The sequence below is a fragment of the Oncorhynchus mykiss genome, chromosome 4 (assembly GCF_013265735.2).
Source record: "Oncorhynchus mykiss isolate Arlee chromosome 4, USDA_OmykA_1.1, whole genome shotgun sequence".
Taxonomy (NCBI): Eukaryota; Metazoa; Chordata; class Actinopteri; order Salmoniformes; family Salmonidae; genus Oncorhynchus; species Oncorhynchus mykiss.
The window spans coordinates 39,135,001-39,150,000 of record NC_048568.1 but is presented as its reverse complement, the minus strand read 5'-3'; the positions used below and the strand labels follow the sequence as shown (position 1 = coordinate 39,150,000).

Here is a 15,000-nt window from a genome sequence, read left to right as displayed (position 1 = left end):
AGAAACACACCCCACAGAGCCCCAGGACAACAACACAATTAGACCCAACCAAATCACGAGAAAACAAAAACATTATTACAAATTAATTAATTTACAGCAGGACAGCGCAAACTAGAATGCTATTTGGCACTAAACAGAGAGTACACAGTGGCAGAATACCTGACCACTGTGACTGACCCAAACTTTAAGGAAAGCTTGGACTATGTACAGACTCAGTGAACATAGCCTTGCTATTGAGAAAGGCCGCAGTAGGCAGACCTGGCTCTCAAGAGAAGACAGGCTATGTGCACACTGCCCGCAAAATGCGAGAAACTGAGATGCACTTCCTAACCTCCTAACCTTGGTACAAAGCAAACACAGACATAAGACCTAATCACCATTCGCCCATAGTGGTTAGAGCGTTGGACCAGTGACCGAAAGGTTGCTGGATCGAATCCCCGAGCTGACAAGGTAAAAATCTGTCGTTCTGCCCCTGAACAAGGCAGTTAACCCACTGTTCCGAGGACGTCATTGTAAATAAGAATTTGTTCTTAACTGACTTGCCTAGTTAAATAAAGGTCAAATAAAACAGAATAAAGAACAATTAACTGTCTCAGGACCTGGAGTTTTACTGATCACCTAACTTGATCAGGAACAAGACCTGGAGAGAGAGAAATGGAGAGAGAGAGAGAGACCTAGTGAGAGACAGAAAGGGAGAGAGAGACCTAGTGAGAGACAGAAAGAGAGAGAGAGACCTAGTGAGAGACCTAGTGAGAGACAGAAAGGGAGAGAGAGACCTAGTGAGAGACAGAAAGGGAGAGAGATACCTAGTGAGAGACCTAGTGAGACAGAAAGAGAGACCTAGTGAGAGACAGAAAGAGAGAGAGAGACCTAGTGAGAGACCTAGTGAGACAGAAAGAGAGAGAGAGAGACCTAGTGAGAGACAGAAAGGGAGAGAGAGACCTAGTGAGAGACAGAAAGAGAGAGAGAGACCTAGTGAGAGACCTAGTGAGAGACCTAGAGAGAGACCTAGTGAGAGACCTAGTGAGAGACAGAAAGGGAGAGAGACAGACCTAGTGAGAGACAGAAAGGGAGAGAGACAGACCTAGTGAGAGACAGAAAGGGAGAGAGAGAGACCTAGTGAGAGACAGAAAGGGAGAGAGAGAGACCTAGTGAGAGACAGAAAGGGAGAGAGAGAGACCTAGTGAGAGACAGAGCTGCCTGTATGTATTTTTCCCTCCTGTCCTCCTCAGATGAGAGTGAGGAGTGGTAGAACACATTTCTATGGTCTCTCTATGATTGCAGTGATACAAATAACTACAGATGGAGGATCTTAATTGTATCATCCTGTTGCAGGAGAACTTTCCTACAACGCAGGACATGTTAAACTTGTAACGTATTTGAGGTTTAAAAAGGCTTCTAAAGTTAGCAATTTACACTTTGAAAATTTCAGACTTGAATTTCCCTCACGAAAAATGTATACAAATGTTTCATCCGCTACTACAAATACGTCCAGTGATTATAATCCACATAATAATTCACATTTCCTGTTCGAGCAGGATGATTTTCTTCCTGCTGTAGGAGACTGGCTCAAATGAAGATCCTACATGGGTACTACATGCTACATACTACATGGGTACTGTGTGGGCTGAGGGTCTCTCTCTCTCTCTCTGTGCTGCTGCCCACACAGTGAGTGTTACTCAGAGAGCATTGTATTTGTGTGTGAGCACATGCCAATAGTACATTAGACGACCCAGAGAATGGGTACGTTAGGAGAGCCAGAGAGAAATTAACATCATGAACAGCACAACCTGACCCAGAAAACGTATTTTTATCTGAGCACGATCAAATGCTGTCATGTACCTTACAGAATAACACCCCGTTCTCTTGAATAAAAAAAAAAAAACATATATATTGCATTGAACATCATAACTCTGTATCTGTTCAACACAATACCAATGTTATATCAACATTATCTAGTGGTGTGCCTTACAGAATAAGCCCAGTTTTCTTCATATTAAGCACTAACCAGCATTTAGCCTCCACATTGACTAAGTACCCCCTGTATATAGCCTCCATATTGACTCAGTACCCCCTGTATATAGCCTCCACATTGACTAAGTACCCCCTGTATATAGCCTCCATATTGACTCAGTACCCCCTGTATATAGCCTCCATATTGACTCAGTACCCCCTGTATATAGCCTCCACATTGACTAAGTACCCCCTGTATATAGCCTCCATATTGACTCAGTACCCCCTGTATATAGCCTCCACATTGACTAAGTACCCCCTGTATATAGCCTCCACATTGACTAAGTACCCCCTGTATATAGCCTCCATATTGACTCAGTACCCCTTGTATATAGCCTCCACATTGACTAAGTACCCCCTGTATATAGCCTCCATATTGACTCAGTACCCCCTGTATATAGCCTCCACATTGACTCGGTACCCCATGTATATAGCCTCCACATTGACTAAGTACCCCCTGTTTATAGCCTCCATATTGACTCAGTACCCCCTGTATATAGCCTCCACATTGACTCGGTACCCCCTGTATATAGCCTCCACATTGACTCGGTACCCCATGTATATAGCCTCCACATTGACTAAGTACCCCCTGTTTATAGCCTCCATATTGACTCAGTACCCCCTGTATATAGCCTCCACATTGACTCGGTACCCCCTGTATATAGCCTCCACATTGACTCTGTACCCCCTGTATATAGCCTCCACATTGACTCTGTACCGGTACCCCCTGTATTTAGTCTCCACATTGACTCTGTACCGGTACAACCTGTATTTAGCCTCCACATTGACTCTGTACCCCCTGTATATAGCCTCCACATTGACTCGGTACCCCCTGTATATAGCCTCTACATTGACTCTGTACCGGTACCCAGTGTATATAGCCTCCACATTGACTCGGTACCCCCTGTATATAGCCTCCACATTGACTCGGTACCCCCTGTATATAGCCTCCACATTGACTCGGTACCCCCTGTATATAGCCTCCACATTGACTCTGTACCGGTACCCCCTGTATATAGCCTCCACATTGACTCTGTACCGGTACCCCCTGTATATAGCCTCCACATTGACTCTGTACCGGTACCCCCTGTAAATAGCCTCCACATTGACTCTGTACCGGTACCCCCTGTATATAACCTCCACATTGACTCTGTACTGGTACCCCCTGTATATAACCTCCACATTGACTCTGTACCGGTACCCCTGTATATAGCCTCCAGATTGACTCTGTACTGGTACCCCCTGTATATAGCCTCCACATTGACTCTGTACTCCCATACTAGGTCAGGGTACTCCCATACTAGGTCACGACACTCCCATACTAGGTCACGACACTCCCATACTAGGTCAGGACACTCCCATACTAGGTCAGGACACTCCCATACTAGGTCAGGACACTCCCATACTAGATCAGGACACTCCCATACTAGATCAGGACACTCCCATACTAGGTCAGGACACTCCCATACTAGGTCAGGACACTCCCATACTAGGTCAGGACACTCCCATACTAGGTCAGGACACTCCCATACTAGATCAGGACACTCCCATACTAGGTCAGGACACTCCCATGCTAGGTCAGGACACTCCCATGCTAGGTCAGGACACTCCCATGCTAGGTCAGGACACTCCCATGCTAGATCAGGACACTCCCATGCTAGATCAGGACACTCCCATGCTAGATCAGGACACTCCCATACTAGATCAGGACACTCCCATACTAGATCACGACACTCCCATACTAGATCACGACACTCCCATACTAGATCACGACACTCCCATACTAGATCAGGACACTCCCATACTAGATCAGGACACTCCCATACTAGATCAGGACACTCCCATACTAGATCAGGGTACTCCCATACTAGGTCAGGACACTCCCATACTAGGTCAGGACACTCCCATACTAGGTCAGGACACTCCCATACTAGATCAGGACACTCCCATACTAGATCAGGGTACTCCCATACTAGATCAGGACACTCCCATACTAGATCAGGACACTCCCATACTAGGTCAGGACACTCCCATACTAGATCAGGACACTCCCATACTAGATCAGGACACTCCCATACTAGATCAGGGTACTCCCATACTAGGTCAGGACACTCCCATACTAGATCAGGGTACTCCCATACTAGGTCAGGACACTCCCATACTAGATCAGGACACTCCCATACTAGATCAGGACACTCCCATACTAGGTCAGGACACTCCCATACTAGATCAGGGTACTCCCATACTAGATCAGGGTACTCCCATACTAGGTCAGGACACTCCCATACTAGATCAGGACACTCCCATACTAGATCAGGACACTCCCATACTAGATCAGGACACTCCCATACTAGATCAGGGTACTCCCATACTAGGTCAGGACACTCCCATACTAGATCACGACACTCCCATACTAGGTCAGGACACTCCCATACTAGGTCAGGGTACTCCCATACTAGGTCAGGACACTCCCATACTAGGTCAGGACACTCCCATACTAGATCAGGGTACTCCCATACTAGGTCAGGACACTCCCATACTAGGTCAGGACACTCCCATACTAGATCAGGACACTCCCATACTAGATCAGGACACTCCCATACTAGATCAGGACACTCCCATACTAGATCAGGACACTCCCATACTAGGTCAGGACACTCCCATACTAGATCAGGACACTCCCATACTAGGTCAGGACACTCCCATACTAGATCAGGGTACTCCCATACTAGATCAGGGTACTCCCATACTAGATCAGGGTACTCCCATACTAGATCAGGACACTCCCATACTAGGTCAGGGTACTCCCATACTAGATCAGGGTACTCCCATACTAGGTCAGGACACTCCCATACTAGATCAGGACACTCCCATACTAGATCAGGACACTCCCATACTAGGTCAGGGTACTCCCATACTAGGTCAGGACACTCCCATACTAGGTCACGACACTCCCATACTAGGTCACGACACTCCCATACTAGGTCACGACACTCCCATACTAGGTCACGACACTCCCATACTAGGTCAGGACACTCCCATACTAGGTCAGGGTACTCCCATACTAGGTCAGGACACTCCCATACTAGGTCAGAACACTCCCATACTAGGTCAGAACACTCCCATACTAGGTCAGAACACTCCCATACTAGGTCAGAACACTCCCATACTAGATCAGGGTACTCCCATACTAGATCAGGGTACTCCCATACTAGATCAGGACACTCCCATACTAGGTCAGGGTACTCCCATACTAGATCAGGGTACTCCCATACTAGGTCAGGACACTCCCATACTAGATCAGGACACTCCCATACTAGGTCAGGGTACTCCCATACTAGGTCAGGACACTCCCATACTAGGTCAGGACACTCCCATACTAGGTCAGGACACTCCCATACTAGGTCAGGACACTCCCATACTAGGTCAGGGTACTCCCATACTAGGTCAGGACACTCCCATACTAGGTCAGGACACTCCCATACTAGATCAGGACACTCCCATACTAGGTCAGGACACTCCCATACTAGATCAGGGTACTCCCATACTAGATCAGGACACTCCCATACTAGGTCAGGGTACTCCCATACTAGGTCAGGACACTCCCATACTAGGTCAGGGTACTCCCATACTAGGTCAGGACACTCCCATACTAGGTCAGGACACTCCCATACTAGGTCAGGACACTCCCATACTAGGTCAGGACACTCCCATACTAGGTCAGGACACTCCCATACTAGGTCAGGACACTCCCATACTAGGTCAGGACACTCCCATACTAGGTCAGGACACTCCCATACTAGGTCAGGACACTCCCATACTAGGTCAGGGTACTCCCATACTAGGTCAGGACACTCCCATACTAGATCAGGACACTCCCATACTAGGTCAGGACACAGCCATAAGCCTCAACCACACAGTATTATTGTTGGTCTGAAACATATTTTCCAGAATATAGAGATGAATAGCCTGTCATGTTAAATCGAGGAACAACACCACAGGGATAATAGCATGACTACCGCTACCAACTACAGTCTATTAAACACCAGAGGAGCTAGCTGGAACGACAGACCGACTCCATAAACACACAGCCTAACCAGAGAGGCAGCCACGCCAACAACCTGCTAAATGAACAGCTCAGACCTTCCATGCTTCACAAAGGCTTTACTGTCCCAAACACATTAGTTGGTTGTCAATCATAAATAGACATCCACACTTCCTAAACCCTCCATCAAACTAAACCCTCCATCCCACTAGGCCCTCCATCAAACTAGGCCCTCCGTCCCACTAGGCCCTCCGTCCCACTAGGCCCTCCGTCCCACTAGGCCCTCCGTCCCACTAGGCCCTCCGTCCCACTAGGCCCTCCGTCCCACTAGGCCCTCCGTCCCACTAGGCCCTCCGTCCCACTAGGCCCTCCGTCCCACTAGGCCCTCCGTCCCACTAGGCCCTCCGTCCCACTAGACCCTCCATCCCACTAGGCCCTCCATCCCACTAGGCCCTCCATCCCACTAGGCCCTCCATCCCACTAGGCCCTCCATCCCACTAGGCCCTCCATCCCACTAGGCCCTCCATCCCACTAGGCCCTCCATCCCACTAGGCCCCCCATCCCACTAGGCCCCCCATCCCACTTAGACCCCCATCCCACTAGACCCTCCATCCCACTAGACCCTATTTAGTGACATGATAGTGGAAGAGAGAGGAGGGGCAGGAGGTGGCCATTGTTTGCAGGCCGGTACAGTCCTACATCTGGTTGGAGAGCAGGGTGTGTGTCAAGCTATTGTATCTTCCCTATGCCAATCTACAGCTTTGTGTACAGCAGGCAGGAACCCCACAGAGAACCAGGTCACACAATAAACCCTAACAGCTATTAACAAGATGGAGAAAGAGAGAGAGCGGGAGACAGGAGAAAAAGATGAGGAAGGATAGAGAGAGAGAGAGATGAGAGAGAGATAGGAGAGAGAGATAGGAGCGAGAGAGAGATAGGAGCGAGAGAGAGATAGGAGCGAGAGAGAGATAGGAGCGAGAGAGAGATAGGAGCGAGAGATAGAAGTGAGAGAGAGAGAGATAGGAGCGAGAGATAGAAGTGAGAGAGAGAGATAGAGAGAGAGAGAGAGGAGAGAGAGAGGAGGGAAGAGAAGAGGAGAGAGAGAGATGGAGGGGGAGAGCAGGGAGAAGGGAAATGAGAGTAGGGAGAGGGAGAAATAGATCATTATAGCGGGAGAGGTAGAAAACAAGAAAACAGAGAGAAAGTGTAAATGGACAGATGATAGATACTGTTCTCATCATGAAGTCTCACTCCCAGAGGAGAAGCTGGAAGGAAACAAGCAATTATTTCTCCTTTCATTAACATCTCTCGCCGACTGCGAGCACACGTGCGTGTGTGTGTGTGTTAGTTAACAAAGCCTTAAAGGAGGTCTCAGAGGGATAGACAGGAGTCAGTTAGGGACACACGGTCTTGGAGGAGGAAACTGCCCCAGACTGTTTTATTTCAACACTCAGCGATACGAACATAAAGAGTGATGCATCATATTACCTAGAGTACTGAAGCAAGAGGAAGATGTTCACAGAAACGGGCCTGAATGCACTTTATTCTAGGTGCTGGAATGGGAGGCTGAGTAGAGGGAAGAGGAGGCTGAGTAGAGGGAAGAGGAGGCTGAGTAGAGGGAAGAGGAGGCTGAGTAGAGGGAAGAGGAGGCTGAGTAGAGGCTGAGTCGAGGGAAGAGGAGGCTGAGTCGAGGGAAGAGGAGTCTGAGTCGAGGGAAGAGGAGGCTGAGTAGAGGGAAGAGGAGGCTGAGTAGAGGGAAGAGGAGGCTGAGTAGAGGGAAGAGGAGGCTGAGTAGAGGCTGAGTCGAGGGAAGAGGAGGCTGAGTCGAGGGAAGAGGAGGCTGAGTCGAGGGAAGAGGAGGCTGAGTAGAGGGAAGAGGAGGCTGAGTAGAGGGAAGAGGAGGCTGAGTAGAGGGAAGAGGAGGCTGAGTAGAGGGAAGAGGAGGCTGAGTAGAGGGAAGAGGAGGCTGAGTAGAGGCTGAGTCGAGGGAAGAGGAGGCTGAGTCGAGGGAAGAGGAGGCTGAGTCGAGGGAAGAGGAGGCTGAGTCGAGGGAAGAGGGGGTTATAGGTAGCCTAGTGGTTAGAGCGTTGGGCCAGTAACCGAAAGATTGCTGGATCGAATCCCAGAGCTGACAAAGCAAAAATCTGTCGTTCTGCCCCCTGAACAAGACAGTTAACCCACTGTTCCCCTGAACAAGACAGTTAACTCACTGTTCCCCTGAACAAGACAGTTAACCCACTGTTCCCCTGAACAAGACAGTTAACCCACTGTTCCCCTGAACAAGACAGTTAACCCACTGTTCCCCTGAACAAGGCAGTTAACCCACTGTTCCCCTGAACAAGACAGTTAACCCACTGTTCCCCTGAACAAGACAGTTAACCCACCGTTCCCCTGAACAAGACAGTTAACCCACCGTTCCCCTGAACAAGACAGTTAACCCACTGTTCCCCTGAACAAGGCAGTTAACCCACTGTTCCCCTGAACAAGACAGTTAACCCACTGTTCCCCTGAACAAGACAGTTAACCCACTGTTCCCCTGAACAAGACAGTTAACCCACCGTTCCCCTGAACAAGGCAGTTAACCCACTGTTCCCCTGAACAAGGCAGTTAACCCACTGTTCCCCTGAACAAGGCAGTTAACCCACTGTTCCCCTGAACAAGGCAGTTAACCCACTGTTCCCCTGAACAAGGCAGTTAACCCACTGGTCCCCTGAACAACCCACTGGTCCCCTGAACAACCCACTGTTCCCCTGAACAACCCACTGTTCCCCTGAACAAGGCAGTTAACCCACTGTTCCCCTGAACAAGGCAGTTAACCCACTGTTCCCCTGAACAAGGCAGTTAACCCACTGTTCCCCTGAACAAGGCAGTTAACCCACTGGTCCCCTGAACAACCCACTGGTCCCCTGAACAACCCACTGTTCCCCTGAACAACCCACTGTTCCCCTGAACAAGGCAGTTAACCCACTGGTCCCCTGAACAACCCACTGGTCCCCTGAACAAGGCCGTTAACCCACTGTTCCCCTGAACTGTACTGCAGTAGGTCTACCTCCAACAGGTTGTGTGTGTGTGTGTGTGTTAGACATTCCACTCACCTGTAAGTGGTGTTGTCAGAGCAGGGTTGATGTGCTCTCACCACTACGAACACGTGTTGGAAGTGAGAGCGTATGTTCTTAGGGGTGAAGGGTTGAGCCCCAGGCTCCTGGAATACGATGGTCACTATGTCATTTCCTATGTGACGCTTCCTCAGGAGCTGTGAGGAGACAGACACAACGGGGGGGGGGGGCAGACACAACGGGGGGGGGGGGGGCGGGGGGGGGGGCAGACACAACAGGGGGGTGGGCAGACAACAGGGGGGGGGGGGGGGCAACAAACAGATATAAACTCGCAGCAAAGACATTTGAACAACAAGAAAAACATGTCTTTACAATCCATCAATGACTGTAGAATGTGACACTAAAAAAATAAAAAATAATAATTGCGTTGGAATGACAGAGAAAACAGGACACTGAAATGAGGGGCCATCTTGGCTTCACAGCGAGTCACTACAACGGCTCACCGAACTACAACCACCCCGTTATTTACTTTATTCCCTGGGTTCATTTGAAAGTGTTACAAATTCAACCGTACCAACACAGACCTGTTGTTTGTTGTTGGGTGTGTAGGGCAGCATGGTGGAGACATGAAACATCACCTCGTAGTCCTTATAGGTGGTGTACAGGGAGTGGGTCCCTGTGGAGTCAGCTGGAGGAGAGACAGACAGTAGAGTTAGACAGACAGGTTCATAGTCCTTATAGGTGGTGTACAGGGAGTGGGTCCCTGTGGAGTCAGCTAGAGGAGAGACAGACAGTAACTAGAGTTAGACAGACAGGTTCATAGTCCTTATAGGTGGTGTACAGGGAGTGGGTCCCTGTGGAGTCAGCTGGAGGAGAGACAGACAGTAACTAGAGTTAAATAGACAGGTTCATACAGTCGTGGCCAAAAGTTTTGAGAATGACACAAATATTAATTTTCACAAAGTCCGCTGCCTCAGTTTGTATGATGGCAATTTGAATATACTCCAGAATGTTATGAAGAGTGAGCAGATGAATTGCAAAGTCCCTCTTTGCATTGCAAATTAACTGAATCCGAAATTAACTGAATCCCACTGCATTTCAGCCCTGCCAGAAAAGGACCAGCTGACATCATGTCAGTGATTCTCTCGTTAACACAGGTGTGAGTGTTGACGAGGACAAGGCTGGAGATCACTCTGTCATGCTGATTGAGTTCGAATAACAGACTGGAAGCTTCAAAAGGAGGGTGGGGCTTGGAATCATTGTTCTTCCTCTGTCAACCATGGTTACCTGCAAGGAAACACGTGCCGTCATCATTGCGTTGCACAAAAAAGAGCTTAGGTGATTGCACCTATATCAACCATTTATCGGATCATCAAGAACATCAAGGAGAGCAGTTCAATTGTTGTGAAGAAAGTCCAGCAAGCGTCAGGACCGTCTCCTAAAGTTGATTCTGCTGGGGGATCGGGGCACCACCCGTACAAGACTTTTGGAGGATGGCCTGGTGTCAAGAAGGGCAGCAAAGAAGCCACTTCTCTCCAGGAAAAACATCAGGGATATACTGATATTCTGCAAAAGGTACAGGGATTGGACTGCTGAGGACTGGGGTAAAGTCGTTTTCTCTGATGAATCCCCTTTCCGATTGTTTGGGGCATCCGGAAAAAAGCTTGTCCGGAGAAGACAAGGTGAGCGCTAGCATCAGTCATGCGTCATGCCAACAGTAAAGCATCCTGAGACCATTCATGTGTGGGGTTGCTTCTCAGCTAAGGGAGTGGGCTCACTCACAATTTTGCCTAAGAACACAGCCATGAATAAAGAATGGTACCAACACATCCTCCGAGAGCAACTTCTCCCAACCATCCAGGAACAGTTTGGTGATGAACAATGCCTTTTCCAGCATGATGGAGCACCTTGCCATAAGGCAAAAGTGATAACTAAGTTGCTCGGGGAACAAAACATCGATATTTTGGTCCATGGCCAGGAAACTCCCCAGACCTTAATCCCATTGAGAACTTGTGGTCAATCCTCAGGAGGCGGGTGGACAAACAAAAACCCACAAATTCTGACAAACTCCAAGCATTGATTATGCAAGAATGGGCTGCCATCAGTCAGGATGTGGCACAGAAGTTAATTGACAGCATGCCAGGGTGGATTGCAGAGGTCTTGAAAAAGAAGGATCAATTTCATGTAATTTTCAATAAAAGCATTTGACACTTATGAAATGCTTGTAATTATACTTCAGTATTCCATAGTAACATCTGACAAAAATATCTGAAGACACTGAAACAGCAAACTTTGTGAAACTTAATGTGTGTCATTCTCAAAACATTTGGCCACGATTGTAGTCCTTATAGTTCATGGTCCAAACACACCAAGACAGTCATGAAGAGGGCACGACAAAACCTTTTCCCCTCAGGAGACTGAAAAGATTTGGCATGGGTCCCCAGATCCTCAAAAGGTTCTACAGCTGCACCATCGAGAGCATCCTGACCAGTTGCATCACCGCCTGGTATGGAAACTGCTCAGCATCCAACCATAAGGCGCTATAGAGGGTAGTGAATACGGCCCAGTACATCACTGGGGCCAAGCTTCCTGTCATTCAGGACCTACAGTTGAAGTGTGAAGTTTACATACACCTTAGCCAAACACAATTCCTGACATTTAATGAAGTAAAAAATTCCCTGTCTTAGGTCAGTTAGGATCACCGCTTTATTTTAAGAATGTGAAAAGTCAGAATAATAGTAGAGAGAATAATTAATTTCAGCTTTTATTTTGTTCATCACATTCCCAGTGGGTCAGAAGTTAACATACTCAATTAGTATTTGGTAGCATTGCCTTTAAATTGTTTAACCTCTTGAACCTCTGGGGGCAGTATTTCATTTTTGGATGAAAAACGTTCCCGTTTTAAACAATATATTTTGTCACGAAAAGATGCTCGACTATGCATATAATTGACACCTTTGGAAAGAAAACACTCGGACGTTTCCAAAACTGCAAAGATATTGTCTGTGAGTGCCACAGAACTAATGCTACAGGCGCAACGAAGATGACATTTCAGACAGGAAGTGAGCCAGATTTTGAATGCGCTGTGTTCCAATGTCTCCTTATATGGCTGTGAATGCGCAAGGAATGAGCTTACACTTTCTGTCGTTTCCCCAAGGTGTCTGCAGCATTGTGACGTATTTGTAGGCATATCATTGGAAGATTGACCATAAGGGACTACGCCCGGTGTCCTCCGTCGAAACTATTGCGTAATCTCCAGGTGCGTGCATTTTTCAATTTGGTTCAGAGGAGAAACCAAACTGCCTCGAGTGATTTATCATCGAATAGATATGTGAAAAACACCTTGAGGATTGATTCTAAACAACGTTTGCCATGTTTCTGTCGATATTATGGAGTTAATTTGGAAAAAAGTTTGCCGTTGTAATGACTGAATTTTCGGGGGTTTTTCTCAGCCAAACGTGATGAACAAAACGGAGCGATTTCTCCTACACAAATAATATTTTTGGAAAAACTGAACATTTGCTATCTAACTGAGAGTCTCCTCATTGAAAACATCCGAAGTTCTTCAAAGGTAAATGATTTTATTTGAATGCTTTTCTTGTTTTTGTGAAAATGTTGCCTGCTGAATGCTACGCTTAATGCTATGCTAGGCTATCAATACTCTTACACAAATGCTTGTGTAGCTATGGTTGAAAAGCATTTTTTGAAAATCTGAGATGACAGTGTTGTTAACAAAAGGCTAAGCTTGTGAGCTAATATATTTATTTCATTTCATTCGCGATTTTCATGAATAGTTAACGTTGCGTTATGGTAATGAGCTTGAGGCTATGATTACGCTCCCGGAACCGGGTTTGCTCGTCGCAACAGATTAACTTGGGTCAAACGTTTCAGGTAGCCTTCCACAAGCTCCCCACAATAAGTTGGGTGAATTTTGGCCCATTCCTCCTGACAGAGCTGGTGTAACTGAGTCAGGTTTGTAGGCCTCCTTGCTAGCACACGCTTTCTTAGTTCTTCCCACAAATTTTATATAGGATTGAGGTCAGGGCTTTGTGATGGTCACTCCAATACTGTGACTTTGTATTCCCTCTGCTCTGGGTCTATGAATGGGTCCTGTTCCCTCTGTTCTGGGTCTATGAATGGGTCCTGTTCCCTCTGTTCTGGGTCTATGAATGGGTCCTGTTCCCTCTGTTCTGGGTCTATGAATGGGTCCTATTCCCTCTGTTCTGGGTCTATGAATGGGCCCTATTCCCTCTGTTCTGGGTCTATGAATGGGTCCTGTTCCCTCTGTTCTGGGTCTATGAATGGGTCCTGTTCCCTCTGTTCTGGGTCTATGAATGGGTCCTATTCCCTCTGTTCTGGGTCTATGAATGGGTCCTATTCCCTCTGTTCTGGGTCTATGAATGGGTCCTGTTCCCTCTGCTCTGGGTCTATGAATGGGTCCTGTTCCCTCTGTTCTGGGTCTATGAATGGGTCCTATTCCCTCTGTTCTGGGTCTATGAATGGGTCCTACTCCCTCTGTTCTGGGTCTATGAATGGGCCCTATTCCCTCTGTTCTGGGTCTATGAATGGGTCCTGTTCCCTCTGTTCTGGGTCTATGAATGGGTCCTGTTCCCTCTGTTCTGGGTCTATGAATGGGTCCTATTCCCTCTGTTCTGGGTCTATGAATGGGTCCTATTCCCCCTGTTCTGGGTCTATGAATGGGTCCTACTCCCTCTGTTCTGGGTCTATGAATGTGTCCTATTCCCTCTGTTCTGGGTCTATGAATGGGTCATATTCCCTCTGTTCTGGGTCTATGAATGGGTCCTATTCCCTCTGTTCTGGGTCTATGAATGGGTCCTATTCCCTCTGTTCTGGGTCTATGAATGGGTCCTATTCCCTCTGTTCTGGGTCTATGAATGGGTCCTATTCCCTCTGTTCTGGGTCTATGAATGGGTCCTATTCCCTCTGTTCTGGGTCTATGAATGGGTCCTGTTCCCTCTGCTCTGGGTCTATGAATGGGTCCTGTTCCCTCTGTTCTGGGTCTATGAATGGGTCCTATTCCCTCTGTTCTGGGTCTATGAATGGGTCCTACTCCCTCTGTTCTGGGTCTATGAATGGGTCCTGTTCCCTCTGTTCTGGGTCTATGAATGGGTCCTATTCCCTCTGTTCTGGGTCTATGAATGGGTCCTATTCCCTCTGTTCTGGGTCTATGAATGGGTCCTATTCCCTCTGTTCTGGGTCTATGAATGGGTCCTATTCCCTCTGTTCTGGGTCTATGAATGGGTCCGATTCCCCCTGTTCTGGGTCTATGAATGGGTCCTATTCCCTCTGTTCTGGGTCTATGAATGGGTCCTATTCCCTCTGTTCTGGGTCTATGAATGGGTCCTATTCCCTCTGTTCTGGGTCTATGAATGGGTCCTATTCCCTCTGTTCTGGGTCTATGAATGGGTCCGATTCCCTCTGTTCTGGGTCTATGAATGGGTCCGATTCCCCCTGTTCTGGGTCTATGAATGGGTCCTATTCCCTCTGTTCTGGGTCTATGAATGGGTCCTATTCCCTCTGTTCTGGGTCTATGAATGGGTCCTATTCCCTCTGTTCTGGGTCTATGAATGGGTCCTATTCCCTCTGTTCTGGGTCTATGAATGGGTCCTATTCCCTCTGTTCTGGGTCTATGAATAGGTCCTATTCCCTCTGTTCTGGGTCTATGAATGGGTCCTATTCCCTCTGTTCTGGGTCTATGAATGGGTCCTGTTCCCTCTGTTCTGGGTCTATGAATGGGTCCTGTTCCCCCTTGTTCTGGGTCTATGAATGGGTCCTGTTCCCTCTGTTCTGGGTCTATGAATGGGTCCTATTCCCTCTGTTCTGGGTCTATGAATGGGTCCTGTTCCCTCTGTTCTGGGTCTATGA

At 47.9% G+C, this 15,000-nt stretch overlaps 1 protein-coding gene across 9 annotated transcripts in view; it reads right to left on the bottom strand.

The window, feature by feature from the left end:
- Positions 1-15,000, bottom strand: part of LOC110521105 (signal-induced proliferation-associated 1-like protein 1) — a 151,471-nt gene that overhangs the window by 36,864 nt on the left and 99,607 nt on the right. For all 9 annotated transcript variants that reach the window (XM_036976248.1, XM_036976250.1, XM_036976249.1 and 6 more), the window contains 2 exons: positions 9,699-9,802; positions 9,154-9,311 (listed from right to left, as the gene is read on the bottom strand). In XM_036976248.1, the coding sequence (XP_036832143.1) occupies positions 9,154-9,311; positions 9,699-9,802 (262 nt within the window). The remainder of the gene's footprint in view (positions 1-9,153; positions 9,312-9,698; positions 9,803-15,000) is intronic.